Source organism: Rhamphochromis longiceps, linkage group LG6, assembly GCF_057381845.1.
Source record: "Rhamphochromis longiceps isolate RC_006_pf linkage group LG6, R_longiceps_female_GT1.1, whole genome shotgun sequence".
NCBI classification, from domain to species: domain Eukaryota; kingdom Metazoa; phylum Chordata; class Actinopteri; order Cichliformes; family Cichlidae; genus Rhamphochromis; species Rhamphochromis longiceps.
Genome location: NC_140562.1, coordinates 30,609,796 through 30,627,552, shown reverse-complemented (window position 1 = coordinate 30,627,552; position 17,757 = coordinate 30,609,796). Strand labels below are relative to the sequence as shown.

Genomic DNA, 17,757 nt, shown 5'->3' with positions numbered 1-17,757 from the left:
AATGTGCTGACACATCCTGAGCATAACCATGTATAATATCCACTGAAGTTAAAAAGAGGTGCTTTGCAACATTAAACTGCAGTGTGCAGTACGTATTTTTCGGACCATAAGGTGCACGGGATTATAAGGCACATTAAGCGAAACAAAGCAGTCAGATAAATCAAACTTTATTAAACTCATTCTTCTTGCTTCCTCCACTTCTGTACCATTGATTCATTAATGTTGAATTCTCTGGCAGCTGCTCTATTCCCATGTTGTTGCAGTATATTAATGACTAACCTCGTATTGTGGATGGATTATCTCAGTTGTTCTCCTGACTGAAGTTTGGTCCGTTTACAGCATCCTGCCATGCGATTGCATTTGTCTCTAACCATGAAGAACCTTCACGTTAACTTTTATAAGTGGAAAAATGTTAGTGTTCGTCCTCCAGCTTCACTGTTTATGTTATGCTAACATAGCTGTGTCACTAGTGATCACGTAGCACATCATTATATACCAGCTAGCCCAACTTCAGTAACCCTACAAACGTGCTGTTTAGTTTCCCGTCTTCATTTATGTTGGACGTGATAGCAGAGCTGTACGTTTGAATTTTTCCAGAAATCTCTGTCAGAACATGCTATATCATGCTTAGGTAACTAGCGAAGCTAGCAAGCTAACTTCTGCTAGCTTCCTGCTAACTCCGTTAAATGTAATAAATTTTGTTTTCATGGATGCCTGGAAGTTAAACTTCATAGTTACACCTGGTAAAGCAGCAATGCTGATCGTTTTATTAAAGATGAAAGAATTTAGACAGTTTTTAACTCTCAGTGATGCTGCAGTGTTCGTTTGACCTGAAGTATACGGAGTTTAGGACCCAGATTACTCCCAGATTTAAGAGCATCTTAGTCCGACAAATACGACAATAACGACAGCCGCTTGCATGTTCTGCAAAAAAATGTGCTTTGTCGTGTATCTGACGGACAAACACCAAACCAGTTCCACATCACTGAAGTTGCACCATTTTTACAAACCAATTGTGGTTCATCTGTTTCACTCAACAATCGGCCATGTGCGTATGAAAACAAAGGCACTGCGCATGCGCGTTTTACTCATATTCTATCGCGATATTTCATTTTCCTATCGTTACCTAACATTATACCGGTATTACCGTGAACGGTATAATATGGCCCAGCCTTAGTAATGTGTGTGTTTTTGTTGACCCCTGGAAGACACATTTATCACCACAAAATTAAACACCCATGCAAGACTTACCCTGTCCATGTTACTTAGTTATCTCACTTCTTTTTAAAAAGAAAACAGACGGTGTACTGATATAATGCGCGATATTCTCTTCCTGCTGTTCATCATCAGCTCTATAGTAGTCAAAGTTTTAGTTTTAATAGAAACCTAACCCTGTCACCCAAACTTTATCTGCCCCACTGTTTTCATATGTCCTTGTTTTTCACTCCACACTCACTGCTGCACTTTAGCAAACAAAGTCTCAATAAAGAGTCAATTATTAGTGTAGTATTAATGTGCTGTGCAACCAGTCAATTATGCTCATAAACCATTTGTTTTATTACAAGTGCATGTTTGAAACAATGTAAGACAGGCCATCAATTTACTTGTCCTTACCGCTGGCTGTGAACACTTCTGATTGTGAGAGTTCCTGTTCTCCCCCATTGTCTGCATCATGAAATGCCCACCCCTTGTGTGACCTCGAAAAAAAGTAGAAAAGTTTTGATCTGAGTCAGTGAGAGTAACAATCTGAATATAACTACTGTCCGATGCAGAATTTTTTGGCATACTGTATTTGTTAAATGCCTCTTACCGGACTCGTGATGGTATGACATATAGTCTGATTGCTGACAAAAAACCATCAAAAACTGTTGTAGCTTTGTTGTTGGTGGCAGCTTTAAGGTAGACAATTAACCTAGAAGAACCATCTATCCCACCATGGACAACAAATCTCCTTCTGACAAGGCAGAAATATAAAAAGAAATGTACTGACGACGGCTTGCAGTCTGAATATGCCTCGTCCCTGTACCAAAGACGCCTCGTCCCAGTGGCCCCCAAGATTACAGGCCCGTGGCACTGACCTCCCACATCATGAAGACCCTGGAAAGGCTCATCCTGGACCAGCTGCGACTCATAGTAAGACCACATCTGGATCCCCTTCAGTTCGCTTATCAGCCTCGTCTCGGAACAGAGGACGCCATCATCTACCTGCTCAATCGTGTCTACACCCATCTGGATCAGCCGGCGAGCACTGTGAGGGTCATGTTTTTTGACTTTTCCAGTGCTTTCAACACCATCAGGCCGACCCTCCTGGGTGATAAGTTAGCAGCGATGCAGGTGGATGCTTCTCTGGTGTCCTGGATTGTTGATTACCTGACAGGAAGACCACAATATGTACGTCTCCCACAGTGTGTGTCTGACAAGGTGATTAGCAACACAGGGGCACCACAGGGGACTGTCCTCTCCCCCTTCCTCTTCACCCTCTACACCACAGACTTCAGCCACTGCACAGAGACCTGCCATCTTCAGAAGTTTTCTGATGACTCTGCGGTGGTTGGATGCATCAGCAGGGATGATGAGACAGAGTACCGGGCTGTGGTCGACTCCTTTGTCACGTGGTGTGAGCAGAATCATCTGCAGCTCAACGTGGCAAAGACCAAGGAACTGATCGTGGACTTCAGGAAGACCAGGAAACACTTGACCCCTGTTTCAATCCAGGGGGTCAGTGTTGACATTGTGGAGGACTATAAATACCTTGGAGTACACATTGACAATAAACTGGACTGGGCTAAAAACACCACAGCACTTTACAGGAAGGGCCAGAGTCGTCTCTATTTTTTGAGGCGACTGAGGTCCTTCAACATCTGCCAGAAAATGCTGAGGATTTTCTATGAGTCTGTTGTGGCCAGTGCGATCCTCTATGCTGTTGCATGCTGGGGGAGCAGGCTGAGGGTCGCAGATGCCAACAGACTTAATAAACTGATCCGTAAGGCCAGCAATGTTGTGGGGATGGAGCTGGACTCCCTCAAGGTGGTGTCGGAGAGGCGGATGCTGTCCAAGATAAAGACAATGTTGGATAACACCTCCCACCCACTCCATGACATGTTGGTCAGCCACAGGAGCTCGTTCAGTGAGAGACTGAGATTACCGAAAAGCACCACTGAACGACACAGGAAATCATTCCTGCCTGTGGCCATCTCCCTGTACAACGCATCCACTTAACACACTGTTTGCTGCTACAGCTACACATGTTTCTTTTCCAAATATTTATTTATAAGTGACTTATGTATGTATATATATGTATATATTGTACTATTCTTAGTTAGCGTATTGTCTGTCTTGTCTTAATGTTGGTTTAAAATGGAGCACTGTAACAAAAAATAATTTCCCCCAGGGATCAATAAAGTATTCTGATTCTGAATAGATAACCTTCGCATCATGACCCCTTCTGGATTGACTCGTCTCATTGAATCCATCAGTCGAAATGCTGATTAACAAACAGATCATATCTACAAACAACTACAACTACACAAAGACTGTATTGTAAACACTGTGATGCATATATGACAGATCATCCTTGCTTGGTACCTGCTTTTTAACACTAGCATCCCCCAGGCTTCTACCTTTCTACCTATAAAACCCGAGAGCAGCCAAATGGCTGGTAGGCTTTTAGCTAGGCTTTAGCTTCAGCCAAGTGAAAGCTAAATTGGCTAGTCATTCATATGTAAATTGGGTCGTTATCTGGGAATTCTGGAGGGAGGGGAGTGGGGGTGTGTGATTGAGGGCGTGGGGGAGCTGCTAAAAGCTGTGCACTTCCTTTTGTGTTTCATCTTGATGCATTCTCAATCATCCAGGGAAATAAATCTCCAAAAGTCACCAACTTGGAGTGTTTCAGTTTGCCATCTTAGGGAGAAATCAACACACATGGGTGTATGTCCTTTGTTGCTGAGATTTATTGATAAAAACAGTACAAAAAACCAACCATTTGTACACATATTTACAAATGGCCTGCTGAGTGGTGCATGGAGCATGTTCATTGGTTCATGGACCTCCCTGAACTAATGGCATTTATTGCAATTGTCATCTTGCGGGGGATTAACAGGGTTCCATCTCTAAATGACTGCTGGTGGGCAAACCTGGGAAACCCACAGATAATTGGAACTATGGCACGAATCATGTTATGTTATATCATGGTACCATTTGTGCTACACTTCTGATGAAGAGGAAGAATATGTGGAAGAGGACCCAGCTGAGACAGAAGAATATATCCAGTCAAATATATAAATATCCAGTCAAAGGATGAAAAATTGATCTGGTCTTTAGTTCCTCCCAGCGACAGATTATGCAAGTTGACAATAAAGAGAGACAAAAGCCACCATGGTCCAACTGCATTAATGCAGGTCTCGTATTAATGACATAAATTCCACTTTTTCCCAAGTTTATTGAAGAGGTGGTGCTGAACATGACAAACAAGGAGGGCCGACATGTGTATGGCATCAAGTGGAGAAAGATGGATTGAATCGACCTGCAGGCATATGTGGGTATGCAGATTTTCGCTGGTGTGTACCACTCCAGTAAAGAAGCTACGGCTAATTTATGGCATGCTGAGTCTGGTAGGACAATTTTCCGTGCTAGCATGACACTCAAGATGTTTCATAAAATCTAAAGAGTGATTTGATTCAATGATAAAGACACAAGAGAAGATTGTCATGCACAAGGCAATGTTGCTCCCATACGAGATGTATGGGATAAGTAGGTGTCTCTTCTGCCAATGATGTACAATTCAGTCACTGATGTGACTGTGGATGAGCACCTAGTGTCATTCAAACAGCTGTCCATTGTCGTTGTGCATTCAAACAGCACATCCCAAGCAAACCAGGGAAATATGGAATAAAAATATGGGCAGCATGCGATGCCAAGTATAGTTATGCATGGAATATGCAAGTATACACTGACAAACCTGCTGTGTAATTGCACTATGATTTGTTATAATAAAGTTTGACACCAGCAGCTGGCAGACTGGTTATGGAGAACCAGCACTTCTGCTCCAGCTCTACCTCTGCAGCAGTTCTTCCTCAACCAGCTGTCCCTACTGGCCCATCACCCAAGGGGGTGCAAATTCTGCCCTTGTAAGACTGATCTCAAAACATCAAAAATGGGCCAAAAATGCAATCCATACATCTGCAAAAATCAACCTATTGATTTGAAAAAAAAAAAAAAAAGTGCTTTAAAACTAACATGCCATCTTAACTTTTACATATTACAAAAAGAGTATGGTAATTTGGAAGACATTACAAGGGTTAAACTAATGGATTCAGATATTTGAGTACTTCCAGAATTCCCACCCACAAAGTGGTGGCTAGTAGTAGTGTAGTAGTATCAATGGTACCAGGAACTGTAACCCTCTGGTGAGTCTACAGAGATACATTTTCAAACTTGTCTAAGAGATAATTAACTTACAGTCAATTCAGGGTCAACTGATCCAGCCCGAACTATGATCTTTATAACAAAAAACAAAAATTTCCAGCATTATCTTAAAAATAGAGAGGTCTGTTTTGTGAATTCAAACGGGGAACTGACTTTATAGCAAAGGGGCCTGGTAGCTGAGGGCTCTACCTCACAGTCTCAGAGCAAAGTGTTGTGATATGATGATTGATGAAGTCTTATCATTCAGGATTAAAGTGGATTTAAAATTAATGTTTACTAATTGGTTAACAATGTCATGGTCTGGGTGCCCATATGGAAAAGATATATATAAATCTTATAAAGTTTGTATCTGTCTTGTGTGAAACTTGTATGAAAAGCATATAAGTGTCATGATCCTGGGCCATGTTGGCCCAGTATTCTTAGTTCTCATGTGTCTTTGTATTCAGTTCCCTGTTTAGGCTCTGTTTCCTGAGTTGCCCTGTTGTGTTGTTCCCTGAGTGCTTTCCCTTTGTGACTCTCACCCCCTGTGTGCCCCTCTATGTATTCATGAGCCCTTGTCCCCTTTCGTGTGTTATTCCATGTTTTCCCCAGCCTGTTATGTCTGTGTTCTCCCCGTGCTCTCTCCTCCTGTCTGAACCTCTGTGTACTTCCTGTTTGACTCTGCCCGTCTCCCGTCAGTGTTATGTTACCCCGCCCTGTCTCGTTATGGTTATCTGTGTCAGCTGTGTTCCCCGTGTGTTCCCACTTTCCTCGTTAACCCTCTGTGTATTTCTGTCTGCGTCTCCCTCTGTTCGGCGTCGCGTTCTTCCTCATGCTGTGTGTGATTCCCCCTGTGTTTCCTGGTGAACTTTATGTTAGTTTTTCCCAGTTTAGTTTTCCTATTATCTTTTGTCAGCAATAAAGCTGCATTTTGAGTTTATCCCTTGAGTCCGTGAGTTTTTGCGATTGGGTCCTCATCCTGCCTGCCACACAGCCGTATCATGACAATAAGTGTGAAAACAGATATAAGATCCCTTGAAAAATTATATAATGAAACTTGTATGTTTTGGATACTTACTAAAACAATGTATGAAAGTAATGCGAAAGTGGCCACTTTCATCAGTAAATCATGTAAGCCTTATATGATTTACTCATGAAAGTGGCCACTTTCATGAGTAATCACATATAAGTTTTTACTATTTCTTTTCCGTATGGGTGAGTAGATGTATTTTTCCCCTAAACCCTTAACGGTCTGCACCTGTTTGCAATTTGGACTACCTGCATAAAAGACCAGCGCTCTCAATGAGTCCTTGCCAGATCTTCTGCTAGCCTGCGTTAGTGTGAGGCCTCCAAGTTGTGCTATGCTTTTATTGTAAATATTTCTTGACTTGCCTCTCCTTTCACCGCCCCCCCCCTCCTGATCACTAATGCGCATGTTAAAAAACACAGCAAAGCAGCAGGCAGAGTTAAGAGCTCTGCCTATCCGGGGTAAATCCTGATCAATTTCGTTTTAAGAAGAAACTCCGGTGAAATAAAAGAATAGTGACTGCCACTGCTCCTCTCTCCTTTAGTTGGCACCAGACAGGCAGAAAGGACAGGTGAGGACGGATTTTAATTTTGTGGCTGAGGCCATTGGACTTTTTGGCTGTATTGTTTTTATGCTTTTAACTTTATGTTCTCCCTGGAAGGCGTGTTTTAACTGTTTTTGTCTTTTTCTGAAATTATTTACATAAAACAAATCTTTTATATTTTTCTATTGCCTTGGCTCCCCAACTGCTCTGTCCGCTTTTGAAGGGTTTCCCATACCTGTTGTCCACACGCTCACTCAGGTCGGTTCCTGCAACAATAAATGAGTAAAGATTGTATTAGTGATGTGTCGGTTGCGAACGAAATGCCTCTTAGAGCTGCCTCTTAGAGCCGGATCTTTGACGTGAACGACGTGAGCCGGCTCCTTATCGCGAGCCGTGGGGTTTAAATAGTTTTAATTTCAATAGTTGAAAGTTGAAACGTGAATAGTTTTGTATTATATGATTTCTTTATTACATTTTACGTGGAGTGAATAAATAAAAGTATATTTACGGTGGCCCCTAGAGACAAAGCACGTACAAACTTCAAAACACGTCCGAACTCTGAAGCACGTACAAACCGTGAAGCCCGTACAAACTCAAAAACACGTAAAAACTCCAAAACACGTAAAAACTCCAAAACACGTACAGCTCTTTCGGCTCGGCTCACTAAAAAGAGCCGGCTTTTTCGGCTCCGAACCGGCTCTTCAGATTGTTTTGTTGCTTTAATTTATTATTAACAATGATATAAAATTATGCACAAAAGGAATTACTAATGTTTTAAAAAAGTGGTTTTATTTATATATGTTTACATATAAATATATGCGGTGGCCCCTAGAGACAAAACACGTACAAACTCCAAAAAGCACGTACAAACTCCAAAACACATTTCTAGCGTTAACTGAACTTCCAAAGCAGAGCTACCTGGATCACTTAAATTACACAATTGAAAGCATATGTGTATTGTTTGTGTATTTATACACAAGCACTCATATATATTCAAATAATTTAAAAAAAAATGTTCATTTACCTGTTACTACCACACACCAAATCCGGTCGTTGGTACTTGCTGGGTTGTGTAGCCACTAGGTAACAAAAGCTCAACACTGCGCCTAGCATCCTGGAGCACTTCTGTTGTGTTTTGTACTGTTTTGAGTTTTTATGTGCTTCTGAGTTTTTACATGCTTCGAAGTTTGTACGTGTTTTGGAGTTTTTACGTGTTTTGGAGTTTGTACGTGTTTTGTCTCTAGGGGCCACCGCATATATTTATATGTAAACATATATAAATAAAACCACTTTTTTTTAACATTAGTAATTATCATCCCAGTCATGGTGTGGGTGCTTATCTTTTAGTGTTGGCTGTAAAACCATTATTTTATTCATATGTTAACCATATTAGGATATTTTTCTATCTTATATAGAGGTTCATATAATAAACTCTTGTTGTTTGGTTTTTACATGTTTCATTTTATTTAAAAATCTTAAAAGTCACATTTTAACATTTATTTTTCACGTTTATTTTTGTGAACTTTGAACATTATATGTTTACACAAAAAACCCAAATAATTCAAAATTGTTCATCTTTCTTTTTTTAAGTTTATGTTTTTGCAATTTATATATGTTTTACAATTTTTCAATTTTAAAGGAAATAGCAGGCAGACTAACGTGATTTTTTTGGAAGAAAAAAAAGGTAATTTCGGCTGTTTGCAGTCTTTCATTGGACAAGGCCTTGTATCCAGCATGATCAAACAGTACCCATGATAAATGGATCTATCACAAATGCTGATAAGAATAATGTTCAGATATGTATATCATAAAAGACCCTTTAGAATATAACATTTAATAATACAAAAGTATTTATATATTTTTGAAAATATAATTTATATTTTAGATATTAATAAAATGTTATACATTTTTTTCAATCATCTGCAGTATCGACCTGTCAAGTCTGTGTCAAAGAAATATTATATATGTGGGAGAGTCTGACGGAGACATAAAATAACTAGCATGAATGAGTACCTTGAATAGTACCATATAGTGATGGGTCGTTCGCGAACGAAATGGCTCTTAGAGCCGGCTCCTTATCGCGAGCCGTCACGTGGGTTGTTTTTTTTTTTTTTTTTTCCTTTCTCTCAGCCTCTCTCTCGCACTTTTTTTCCGCTTCACTCTGCACGCGAGCCTTGTGCTTTATGCTGGGCAGAGGGGGGAGGGGCGGTAGTTACACTCAGTAGCACAGGAACAGAGCCAGAGAGAGAGAAAGAGAGGCAGGGACAACAACATTAGAAAGGTATAGTAATCATCCACAACTATTTTCAGTTGCAGATGATAAAGGATTGAGAAAGTTTATTCATGCAGGTCCATATGACAGAGAATATGCATGTTCTTTTAGTTTTCATATTATAATTTATATTTAATTGTGTTGTGGTTTGCAGTGTTTTGTGTTCTTTTCACTTTAAATTTGTGAAAGGAAAAAGCTGAAAATTTAAATAGTTAAAACTTGAAATGTGAATAGTTGATTTTTGTATTATATGATTTATTTATTACATTTTATGTGGAGTGAATAAATAAAAGTATATTTACGGTGGCCCCTAGAGACAAAGCACATACAAACTTCAAATCACGTACGAACTCTGAAGCATGTACAAACTCCAAAACACGTAAAAACACGTACAAACTCCAAAACACGTAAAAACTCCAAAACACGTAAAAACACGTACAAACTCCGAAGCACGTAGAAACTCAGAAGCACGTAAAAACTCAAAACACGTACAAAAGACAACAGAAGTGCTCCAGGATGCTGGGTGCAGTGTTGAGCCTTTGTTATCTTGTGGCTACACAAGCCAGCAAGTACCAACGACCGGATTTGGTGTGTGGTAATAACAGGTAAATGAACTTTTTTTTTAAATTATTTGAATATATATATGAGTGCCTGTGTATAAATACACAAACAATACACACATGCTTTCAATTGTGTAATTTAAGTGATCTAGTAGCTCGGCTTTGGAAGTTCAGTTCATGCTAGAAATGTGTTTTGGAGTTTGTACGTGTTTTGTCTCTAGGGGCCACCGCATATATTTATATATAAACATATATAAATAAAACCACTTGTTTTTATGTTAGTAATTCCTTTTGTGCATAATTTTATATTATTGTTAATAATAAATTAATTAAAGCAACAAAACAACCTGAAGAGCCGGTTCGGAGCCGAAAGAGCCGGCTCTTTTTAGTGAGCCGAACCGAAAGAGCCGGATCTCTAAAAAGAGCCGGAAATCCCATCACTAGTACCATATAGTAGTGCTGTTTGTGCTATAACTGTCAATATTAAAGGAGGGGGAGGGGGCAAACTGACAAGTTTTCTGTCTTCATTTATTTCACAAGTGATAGCAGAGCTGTATGTTTTAATTTTTTCAGAAATCCCTCAGGCAGAACATGGTATATGTTTAGCTGGAAACTATTTGTGCTTTATTTTATTGTTCTTATTCTGCCATTGTTTTACTAAGTGTTTTATCCTATTGTAAAGTGTCCTTGGGTGACTTGAAAGGCGCTCATAAATAAAATTTATTATTATTATTATTATTAGTAAGCTAACTGCATGCTAACTTCTAACTACATTAAATTTGATAAGTTCTGTTTTCACGGATGCCTGGATTTTAAACTTAATTATTATGCCTGGTAGAGCAGCTACTGCATACATTTTAATTTAAAAAAATTAAATTTATCCATACGCAAAAACTGAGTTTTCGAAAATCTCCACCGTGGCAGGAGTTCTTAAAAATCTCAGGTTTCAGTGATTGAAAACGCAGTTTACATGTGGATGAAAGGTGCAAATGCATAGAAAAAGCTGCGTTTTCAAAAATACGTGTGTACGTAGCCTTTGTTTCACTGCTGTTGAGCTGTTTTTTTTGTTTTCAGTGATTATTTTACACTTCTTAGGCTACGTCTACACTACTCTGTTTTCCTTGACCAAAAAAGCCATCTCACTGAGACACTAATTGTCTTACGCAGTTTCAAACAGCTAGAACAGATTCTGTTTGGCAGAAACTTGTGAGTTCAACTTTCTCAACAGTTTTCCACCTATTTAACTTCAAATCTCAAATATCTTACTGCAATGATAGATTACCAGAGTTTTGAATGAGAGTGTATAGGAGTCAATCACAGTGATCAACCCACAGGGCGTTCCCTCTCAAAAGACAAGCAAGGCACGTCAGAGAAAAACCATGCCATGAAAGAGCTCAGGTCTTAGGAGGTTGAAAATGTCTCTGCTGATGAGACCAGTGAATGTGGGGCGACGGTGGCAAGAAAAAACTCCCTCCTGGAGGAAGAAATCTTGGGAGGACCAGGCTCTCTGGGAGGACCCTTCCTCCTAAGGGCAATACTTACTAATATTTGTCCTCCAGTGAGCGATGGTGGACTGGGACGACTGCTTTTCCTTCTCAGCATGATGATGACCTTAACTTCCTTCCGTATCCTGTTTTAGAACTCAGAATGAAGACAAAACTGGTTAACAAGGAAATAGCACATTTAAAAATTTTCTCACTTCAGGATGAGATGCTGTGTCTTCTTACGTTTCTCTTGTAAAACAGCATGTAGGCCGAGTGCTGCTGTTCCTCACAAGCTGCAACTGATCGAGTGAATGTTTGTCTGAAAACTTAAACTGAACTCCAAGCGTACCATTGCTCCAGCTTACCATCTTTACCTGAGTGAATCAGTTTGTTGAACAATCTAAATGATTCAGAAACTTCTGTGACATCAACTTAACTAAGGCTCATTACAAATTTCACAAAACACTGCTGAATACTTTTAATATTTTTTTTATTAGTTGTTTTTGTTTTGTTGTTATTTTGATTTTAATAAAACAAAATAACATAAAGAATCAAATAATTTCTTTGTTTTTTTAAATGTAATTTATTTTACAAATAAATTAATAATAATATTAATAATAATAACAAACAAATTAGTGCTGTCAGCGTAAACGTCATTAGTTAAAATGACGTTAACGCTGACAGCACTAATTTGTTGTTCCAGAGAGCAAGCCAAACACTGGTCTAGAAAAGGACGATCTCTAGTAGTGCTGCACTACTAGTAGATTTTGTTTTAACCTCCTAGGACCTGGTGTCCACATATGTGGACATAACATTTATGAGACCAAAATACAAAATTTTGCTCTTCAAAAACCTGATATCCACTTATGAGGGAGGACATTACACTGCCCCTGTTCAATCGAACTTTAAAATGAATGTCCTCATATGTGGATCTCATTTTTTTGAGAAACAAAAAAAAGATAGTCCGAATCTGATGTCTTTGTTTTCACATTCATCAGGTCCCAATCAACCCAAATGGCACAGAGAAATTAAAAATGCATGCCATGAAAGAGTTCAGGTCTTAGGATGTTAAAAATGTCCCTGCTGATGAGACCAGTGAATGTGGGGCGACGGTGGCAAGAAAAAACTCCCTCCTGGAGGAAGAAATCTTGGGAGGACCAGGCTCTCTGGGAGGACCCTTCCTCCTGAGGGCAATACTTACCAGTACTTGTCCTCCAGTGTGCGATGGTGGGCTGGGACGAGTGTTGTTTCTTCTCAGCATGATGATGACCTTCCTTCCATTTCCTGTTTCAGAACTGAGAATGAAGACAAAACTGGTTAACAAGGTAACAGGACATTTAAAAATTCTCTCACTTCAGGATGAGATGCTGTGTCTTCTTACGTTTCTCTTGTAAAACAGCATGTAGGCCGAGTGCTGCTGTTCCTCACAAGCTGCCGATCCGGTTGTGTGGAGCACCTGTGCGTCATTATAGGTGAGCCAGCGATCTGATGTAGAGTGCTGACTCTCCTCAGGATGGACAGAACTACAGATGTAGTGTCCTGAAATCACATTAAGACAAATGAATCCAACTTCTGGAAGTCAGCTGATTCAAGCAAACAGTGATTTTGACTTAGTGCGTCTTAGAACATCAAAAGCTTTTGTGTGTGAGTCCTTCACTGAAAAGTAGAAAGTTTTCATTTTCTGTTTGTAACAAGTCTGTTGTTTTACCTGACTCTGTGCCTCCATAATGATTGATGATGCTGACAAGACTATAACAGCCACCACCCTGAGAAGGAACAAATCCAAAGAGTGTTAGTTTCACAAAGTCTCACATCAGAGCCATAATTAAGCTGATTTGCTGAGGCTACGTCCACACTAATGCGTTTTTGTTTGAAAACACATCGTTTTCTCTCCGCTTTGACCTCCCGTCCACACTGAGACGGCGTTTTCCTCAAGGAAAAACACAGCATCTTGAAAACGCTCTCGAAAACGCACACATTTCAAAACGGAGTTGTCCCGTCGCAGTGTGGACACTCGAAAACGCAGACTTTCTAAAACGATGACGCATTTTAGTCATGTGATGCAGTCATGTGAGCAATTAAACAAAGATAGCCGAGTGCATTATACAGCGGTTGTTTTGATTGCTCTCAACTTTGACAGCCCTAAAAAAGATTAATATCAGTTTGTACATGCTCCGGATAACTTTTCTTCAAATTCTGTAATCCTCACTCACTTTTGCGCATGCGCAGGACTGGAACGTAAGCGTTTTCGGCCGTTTCAATGCAGACGCACAACTATTTGAAAATGACTGAAAACACTAGTGTGGACACGGAGTTTTCAAATCTATCAGGGCTAGTGTGGACGTAGCCTGAGACGTTCTGCAGTCTGTTTTTACCTGATTGGATGGCACCACCAAGTCCCTCTGCAGCCTGACGGGGTCATCCACCTTCTTAATGTTGTAGGTTTGTGTAAAGCCAAACCTCTTCAGATGCAAGATCAGGACTCTGGCAGAAAAGAAAAAAAAACACAAACAAGGTAGAAAATAAGAAGAATGAGTGTCAAACACAAACAGAAGATGGGAGAAAACGACTGCTCAAGTATTGTCTCGAAAAACTCTGATATTTGATGCGCCACAGTTTGGAAACCTGGTCAGTCGATCACTTCTGATGTGACCTTACTCACCTTGGCAGTGTATCAAAAGACGACTTCAGTTCTGAGGCCGTCCCTCCACAATCACAGCGAAATTCTATTTCTTGTTCCTGAACAACAGCACAGAGAAAACAGGCTTTATGGTAGAAAGAAATCTCAACATATGCACACACACACACGCACAAACACTAACAAAAAAGGTGTGTTAAGATCGCTGACACTACAACTCTATTGGAATTTGTGATCTTACCTTCAAGTATGTCTCTAACATGTTTATAATAGACCCCTCTGGAACAAGGTCAAGAGACAAGCTGGTGAAGTCCTCGTGCTGTGATGATTGGTGACCACAGCTACACATTTCAGGAGTAACGTAGTTAAAGTAAAGATCAGGTAGGTGGAAAAGAGGTATATGAAAATATTGCAACCAGCTCTGCGTTTCTGAACGACAGGCTTACCTCTTGCATGTCCTCATGTTTTCCATTTTAAAAATGTGATGCTCTTCTACTGGGCAGGTATAACTTTGGCCCAGGAGAGCTGCGTTCCTCTCCAGGTGAGGTGCGAGCCTTTTGACCTCATTGAGGAACAATGTTAGGAATTCATGAGCGTCCTGAAAGAAAAGCAGAGAGATTTAAAACAGTACATCAAAATCAGAAGGTAAAGCAAAAAAACAAAATGTCCAAATAGCTGACGCACTTTCTGTGCACTGCCGGTGTATTCAGGAGCTTGACTGCTGAATGCCTTCTTAAAAGCTCTTAGGTGGTGATCTTTAAGGCCATAATCTGTTGACTCATGACAGTCCCTGACATCAATGAGCCTTCTGTAGAAAGGAAAGGGTAAACAGACATTTCTGCTGTTAGATCTCTTTGTTCTTCAGGTTTTTGAAGAAAGTAGAAGGTTGACGTAGCGCACCTTAAGAGCTGAGCTTCTGGATCTGTGCTCCACAAAACCTCCTGACGCCTGATGTCTCTTATGAACTCCTCAATGTTGAGGAGGCTCTGCAGGCAGGAGTTCATGTAGCAGGTGTTTCCGATGTTTGGAAACCTGACACACACGCACAACGTTTACAGTATCAGTGTAAAAGAATTCATTTTCTCCACTTTGACAAAGTGAGCTTTGGTCTTTGTGCACCACGTGTACTCACCCGAAGCAGTCTATAGTCCCAGTTTGACTTTCTATTATTTCTCCACCGCATGCTACACTGCTCCAAAAAGGTAAAAACACAAACACAAAATTAGGAAAGATGTCAGGATGCTGAGCAGTGTATGTGCATGGATGCATGAGCTTTGAAGTTGAAACATTTTGGAGGACGTCTTTCTCTTACCTGTTAAACACATGCTCCCATCCACTCTCTTGGTCCAGAAGCTCCATAATCCAAGTGTCCCAACTCAGGTCTGCTGGGATCGTTTCCGTGGTGCTTCTTACCTGATATAAATATATAGGACATAGCTGTGTGCCTCATTGCTCTTAATTGCTCTCATTTAACTGTGATGAGTAAATGCTTGATGACAGTGACTCTTTCCATAAAACATACCTTCCCGGATTTAAAAAGAGTCTTCACAGTGTTGCTCTCTGCCTCTGCATCGCTGTCAGTTTGCTGCAGAGGACGAACAAACATAAGTTTATTAAAAAGTACATTTTAAAGAGAATGTGTATTTCATATGTTTTGTGTAAAAGCAAACCGAGGAACAGCAGAAGATGTGTCTCCATTTTCTCTTCTTTTGGCCATTTTCAGGGTTAGCTGGTGTGGCAGCAACAGAAGCATCCGGGATGCTGATGAGGACAAAAGTGTAAATGTTGTGGAAATTTATAAGAAGGAGTACATTTTGCTAATACAGATTGCTAATAAAAGTGAATAACTGTAATGGAATACCAACATGAACAAAATCATGTATTTTATACATTTACACTCTACATTTTCAAACGCTAATCTCTGCATCCATATAAATAATAGACAAGACTAGAAGGAGTAAAAAAGATGTAAATACACAAGGTGGAAGAAAAATGCCAATAAAAGGGAAATAAAAGAGCTCCAACCAAACCACTGCTATAAATATCTCCAGCAGCATTAAAGAGTGGCGCATTTCTTTACCTCTGATGAGACGTAGAAGGAATTTCCTTCTCTGCCACGTTTTGTTTGTGTAATTTCTGTTTAGAAACAAGAAAAGCAACATCAGTAATGGCATAAAACAAACATACCAAGTGGGTCTCTCCATGAAAAGTGTCCAGTTAGAGAATTTGGTATTATTTCATATTATTTATCACTTTAGTGAGCTGTCAGCTCATGAAGCAGATATAGGAATATCTTTAAATAAAATAAAAAGAATTTATTCATGCCTTAAATTGAGTTTTAAAGTTTGTCCTATGAAATACAAAAACCTTCATTTGGTTCTGATCAAAATTCAGTTTTTACAGAAATCATCCATGAAGCTTCAAAAATGCTTATTCACCATAAAAAATATTTAGAGAAACATCCTGCAAGTCTCTTCGAACTTACCTTTCTGTGAAAAAAAAACGTTTAAACATCTTTGAACTTAATTTGAGGACATGGCTGTGTGCTAAATTGCTCTTAATTCTTCTCATTTAACTGTGATGAGTAAATGCTTGATGACAGTGACTCTTTCCATAAAACATACCTTCCAGAATTTAAAAAGAAACCAGCGACACTTTTTTTGTGTCTTCACAGTGTTGCTCTCTGCCTCTGCATCGCTGTCAGTTTGCTGCAGAGGACGAACAAACATACGTTTATTAAAAAAGTAAAGTCACTTTAAATTAACAAGTGCAATTTAAAGAGAATGTGCATTTCATATGTTTTGTGTAAAAGCAAACCGAGGAACAGCAGAGGTGTCTCCATTTTCTCTTCTTCTTTTGACCATTTTCAGTAACAGGAGCATCCGGGATGCTGATGAGGACAAAAGTGTAAATGTTATTTTTCAAAGTGCAAATTTTTAACAAGGAGTACATGCTGGAGATTGCAGATAAAAATTAATAACTGTAATGGAACAAAATCATGTATTTTGTACATTTACACTCTACATTTTCAAACGCTAATCTCTGAATCAATATAAATTATAGACAAGACTAGAAGGAGTAAAAAAGATGTAAATACACAAGGTGGAAGAAAAATGCCAATAAAAGGGAAATAAAAGAGCTCCAACTCAACCACTGCTATAAATATCTCCAGCAGCATTAAAGACTGGCGCATTTCTTTACCTCTGATGAGACGTAGAAGGAATTTCCTTCTCTGCCACGTTTTGTTTGTGTGATTTCTGTTTAGAAACAAGAAAAGCAACATCAGTAATGGCATAAAACAAAGTATATGGTATGAAAATACAAAATCCTTCATTTGGATTCAAAATTCAGTTTTTACAGAAATCATCCAAGAAGCTTCCTTAAAAGTTTCAAAAATGCTTGTTTACCATAAGAAAATATTCATAGAAATGTGCTGCGAGTCTCTTCAAACTTACCTTTCTGTGAAAAAGAAGTTTAAACATCTTTGGACTTGATGTGATCGCAGCCAAAATCTCCTCAGCTTTGCAAAAGTTCAACTGAAAACAAGCAGTCAAAGGTTGTATATTTATAAACTTTCAGCATAGAATGTTCATACCCTGAACAGCAAACATCATCATTATGACGTATGGGGCAAATTTGCATATTTTGGAATGTATGCTCATTTGAACTGTATGGTGCTCGTCTCCAAGCAACTGCTACACAAAACAGGTCAAGTCAAGTGGCTTTTATTGTCATTTTAACCACGTGCAGAGGTGCTGTACAGAGTGAAACGAGACAGCGTTCCTCCGAGACCCTGGTGCTATATATGACATATACGGACAAACCCAGG

At 39.5% G+C, this 17,757-nt stretch overlaps 1 protein-coding gene across 1 annotated transcript; it reads right to left on the bottom strand.

The window, feature by feature from the left end:
• Window positions 1-11,978: 11,978 nt before the first annotated feature.
• On the bottom strand, window positions 11,979-17,410 carry LOC146668297 (ubiquitin carboxyl-terminal hydrolase 12-like). The gene is made up of 18 exons (XM_085408644.1): window positions 17,384-17,410; window positions 17,130-17,185; window positions 16,746-16,818; window positions 16,553-16,636; window positions 16,009-16,064; window positions 15,599-15,689; window positions 15,451-15,513; window positions 15,241-15,341; window positions 15,061-15,117; window positions 14,829-14,960; window positions 14,613-14,736; window positions 14,375-14,526; window positions 14,170-14,269; window positions 13,953-14,029; window positions 13,666-13,774; window positions 12,999-13,056; window positions 12,672-12,829; window positions 11,979-12,585 (listed from the first exon to the last, which is right to left on the bottom strand). Exons 1-18 carry the CDS (start codon window positions 17,408-17,410, stop codon window positions 12,580-12,582), a joined length of 1,524 nt encoding a protein of 507 aa, XP_085264770.1. The 3' UTR covers window positions 11,979-12,579.
• Window positions 17,411-17,757: the final 347 nt, after the last annotated feature.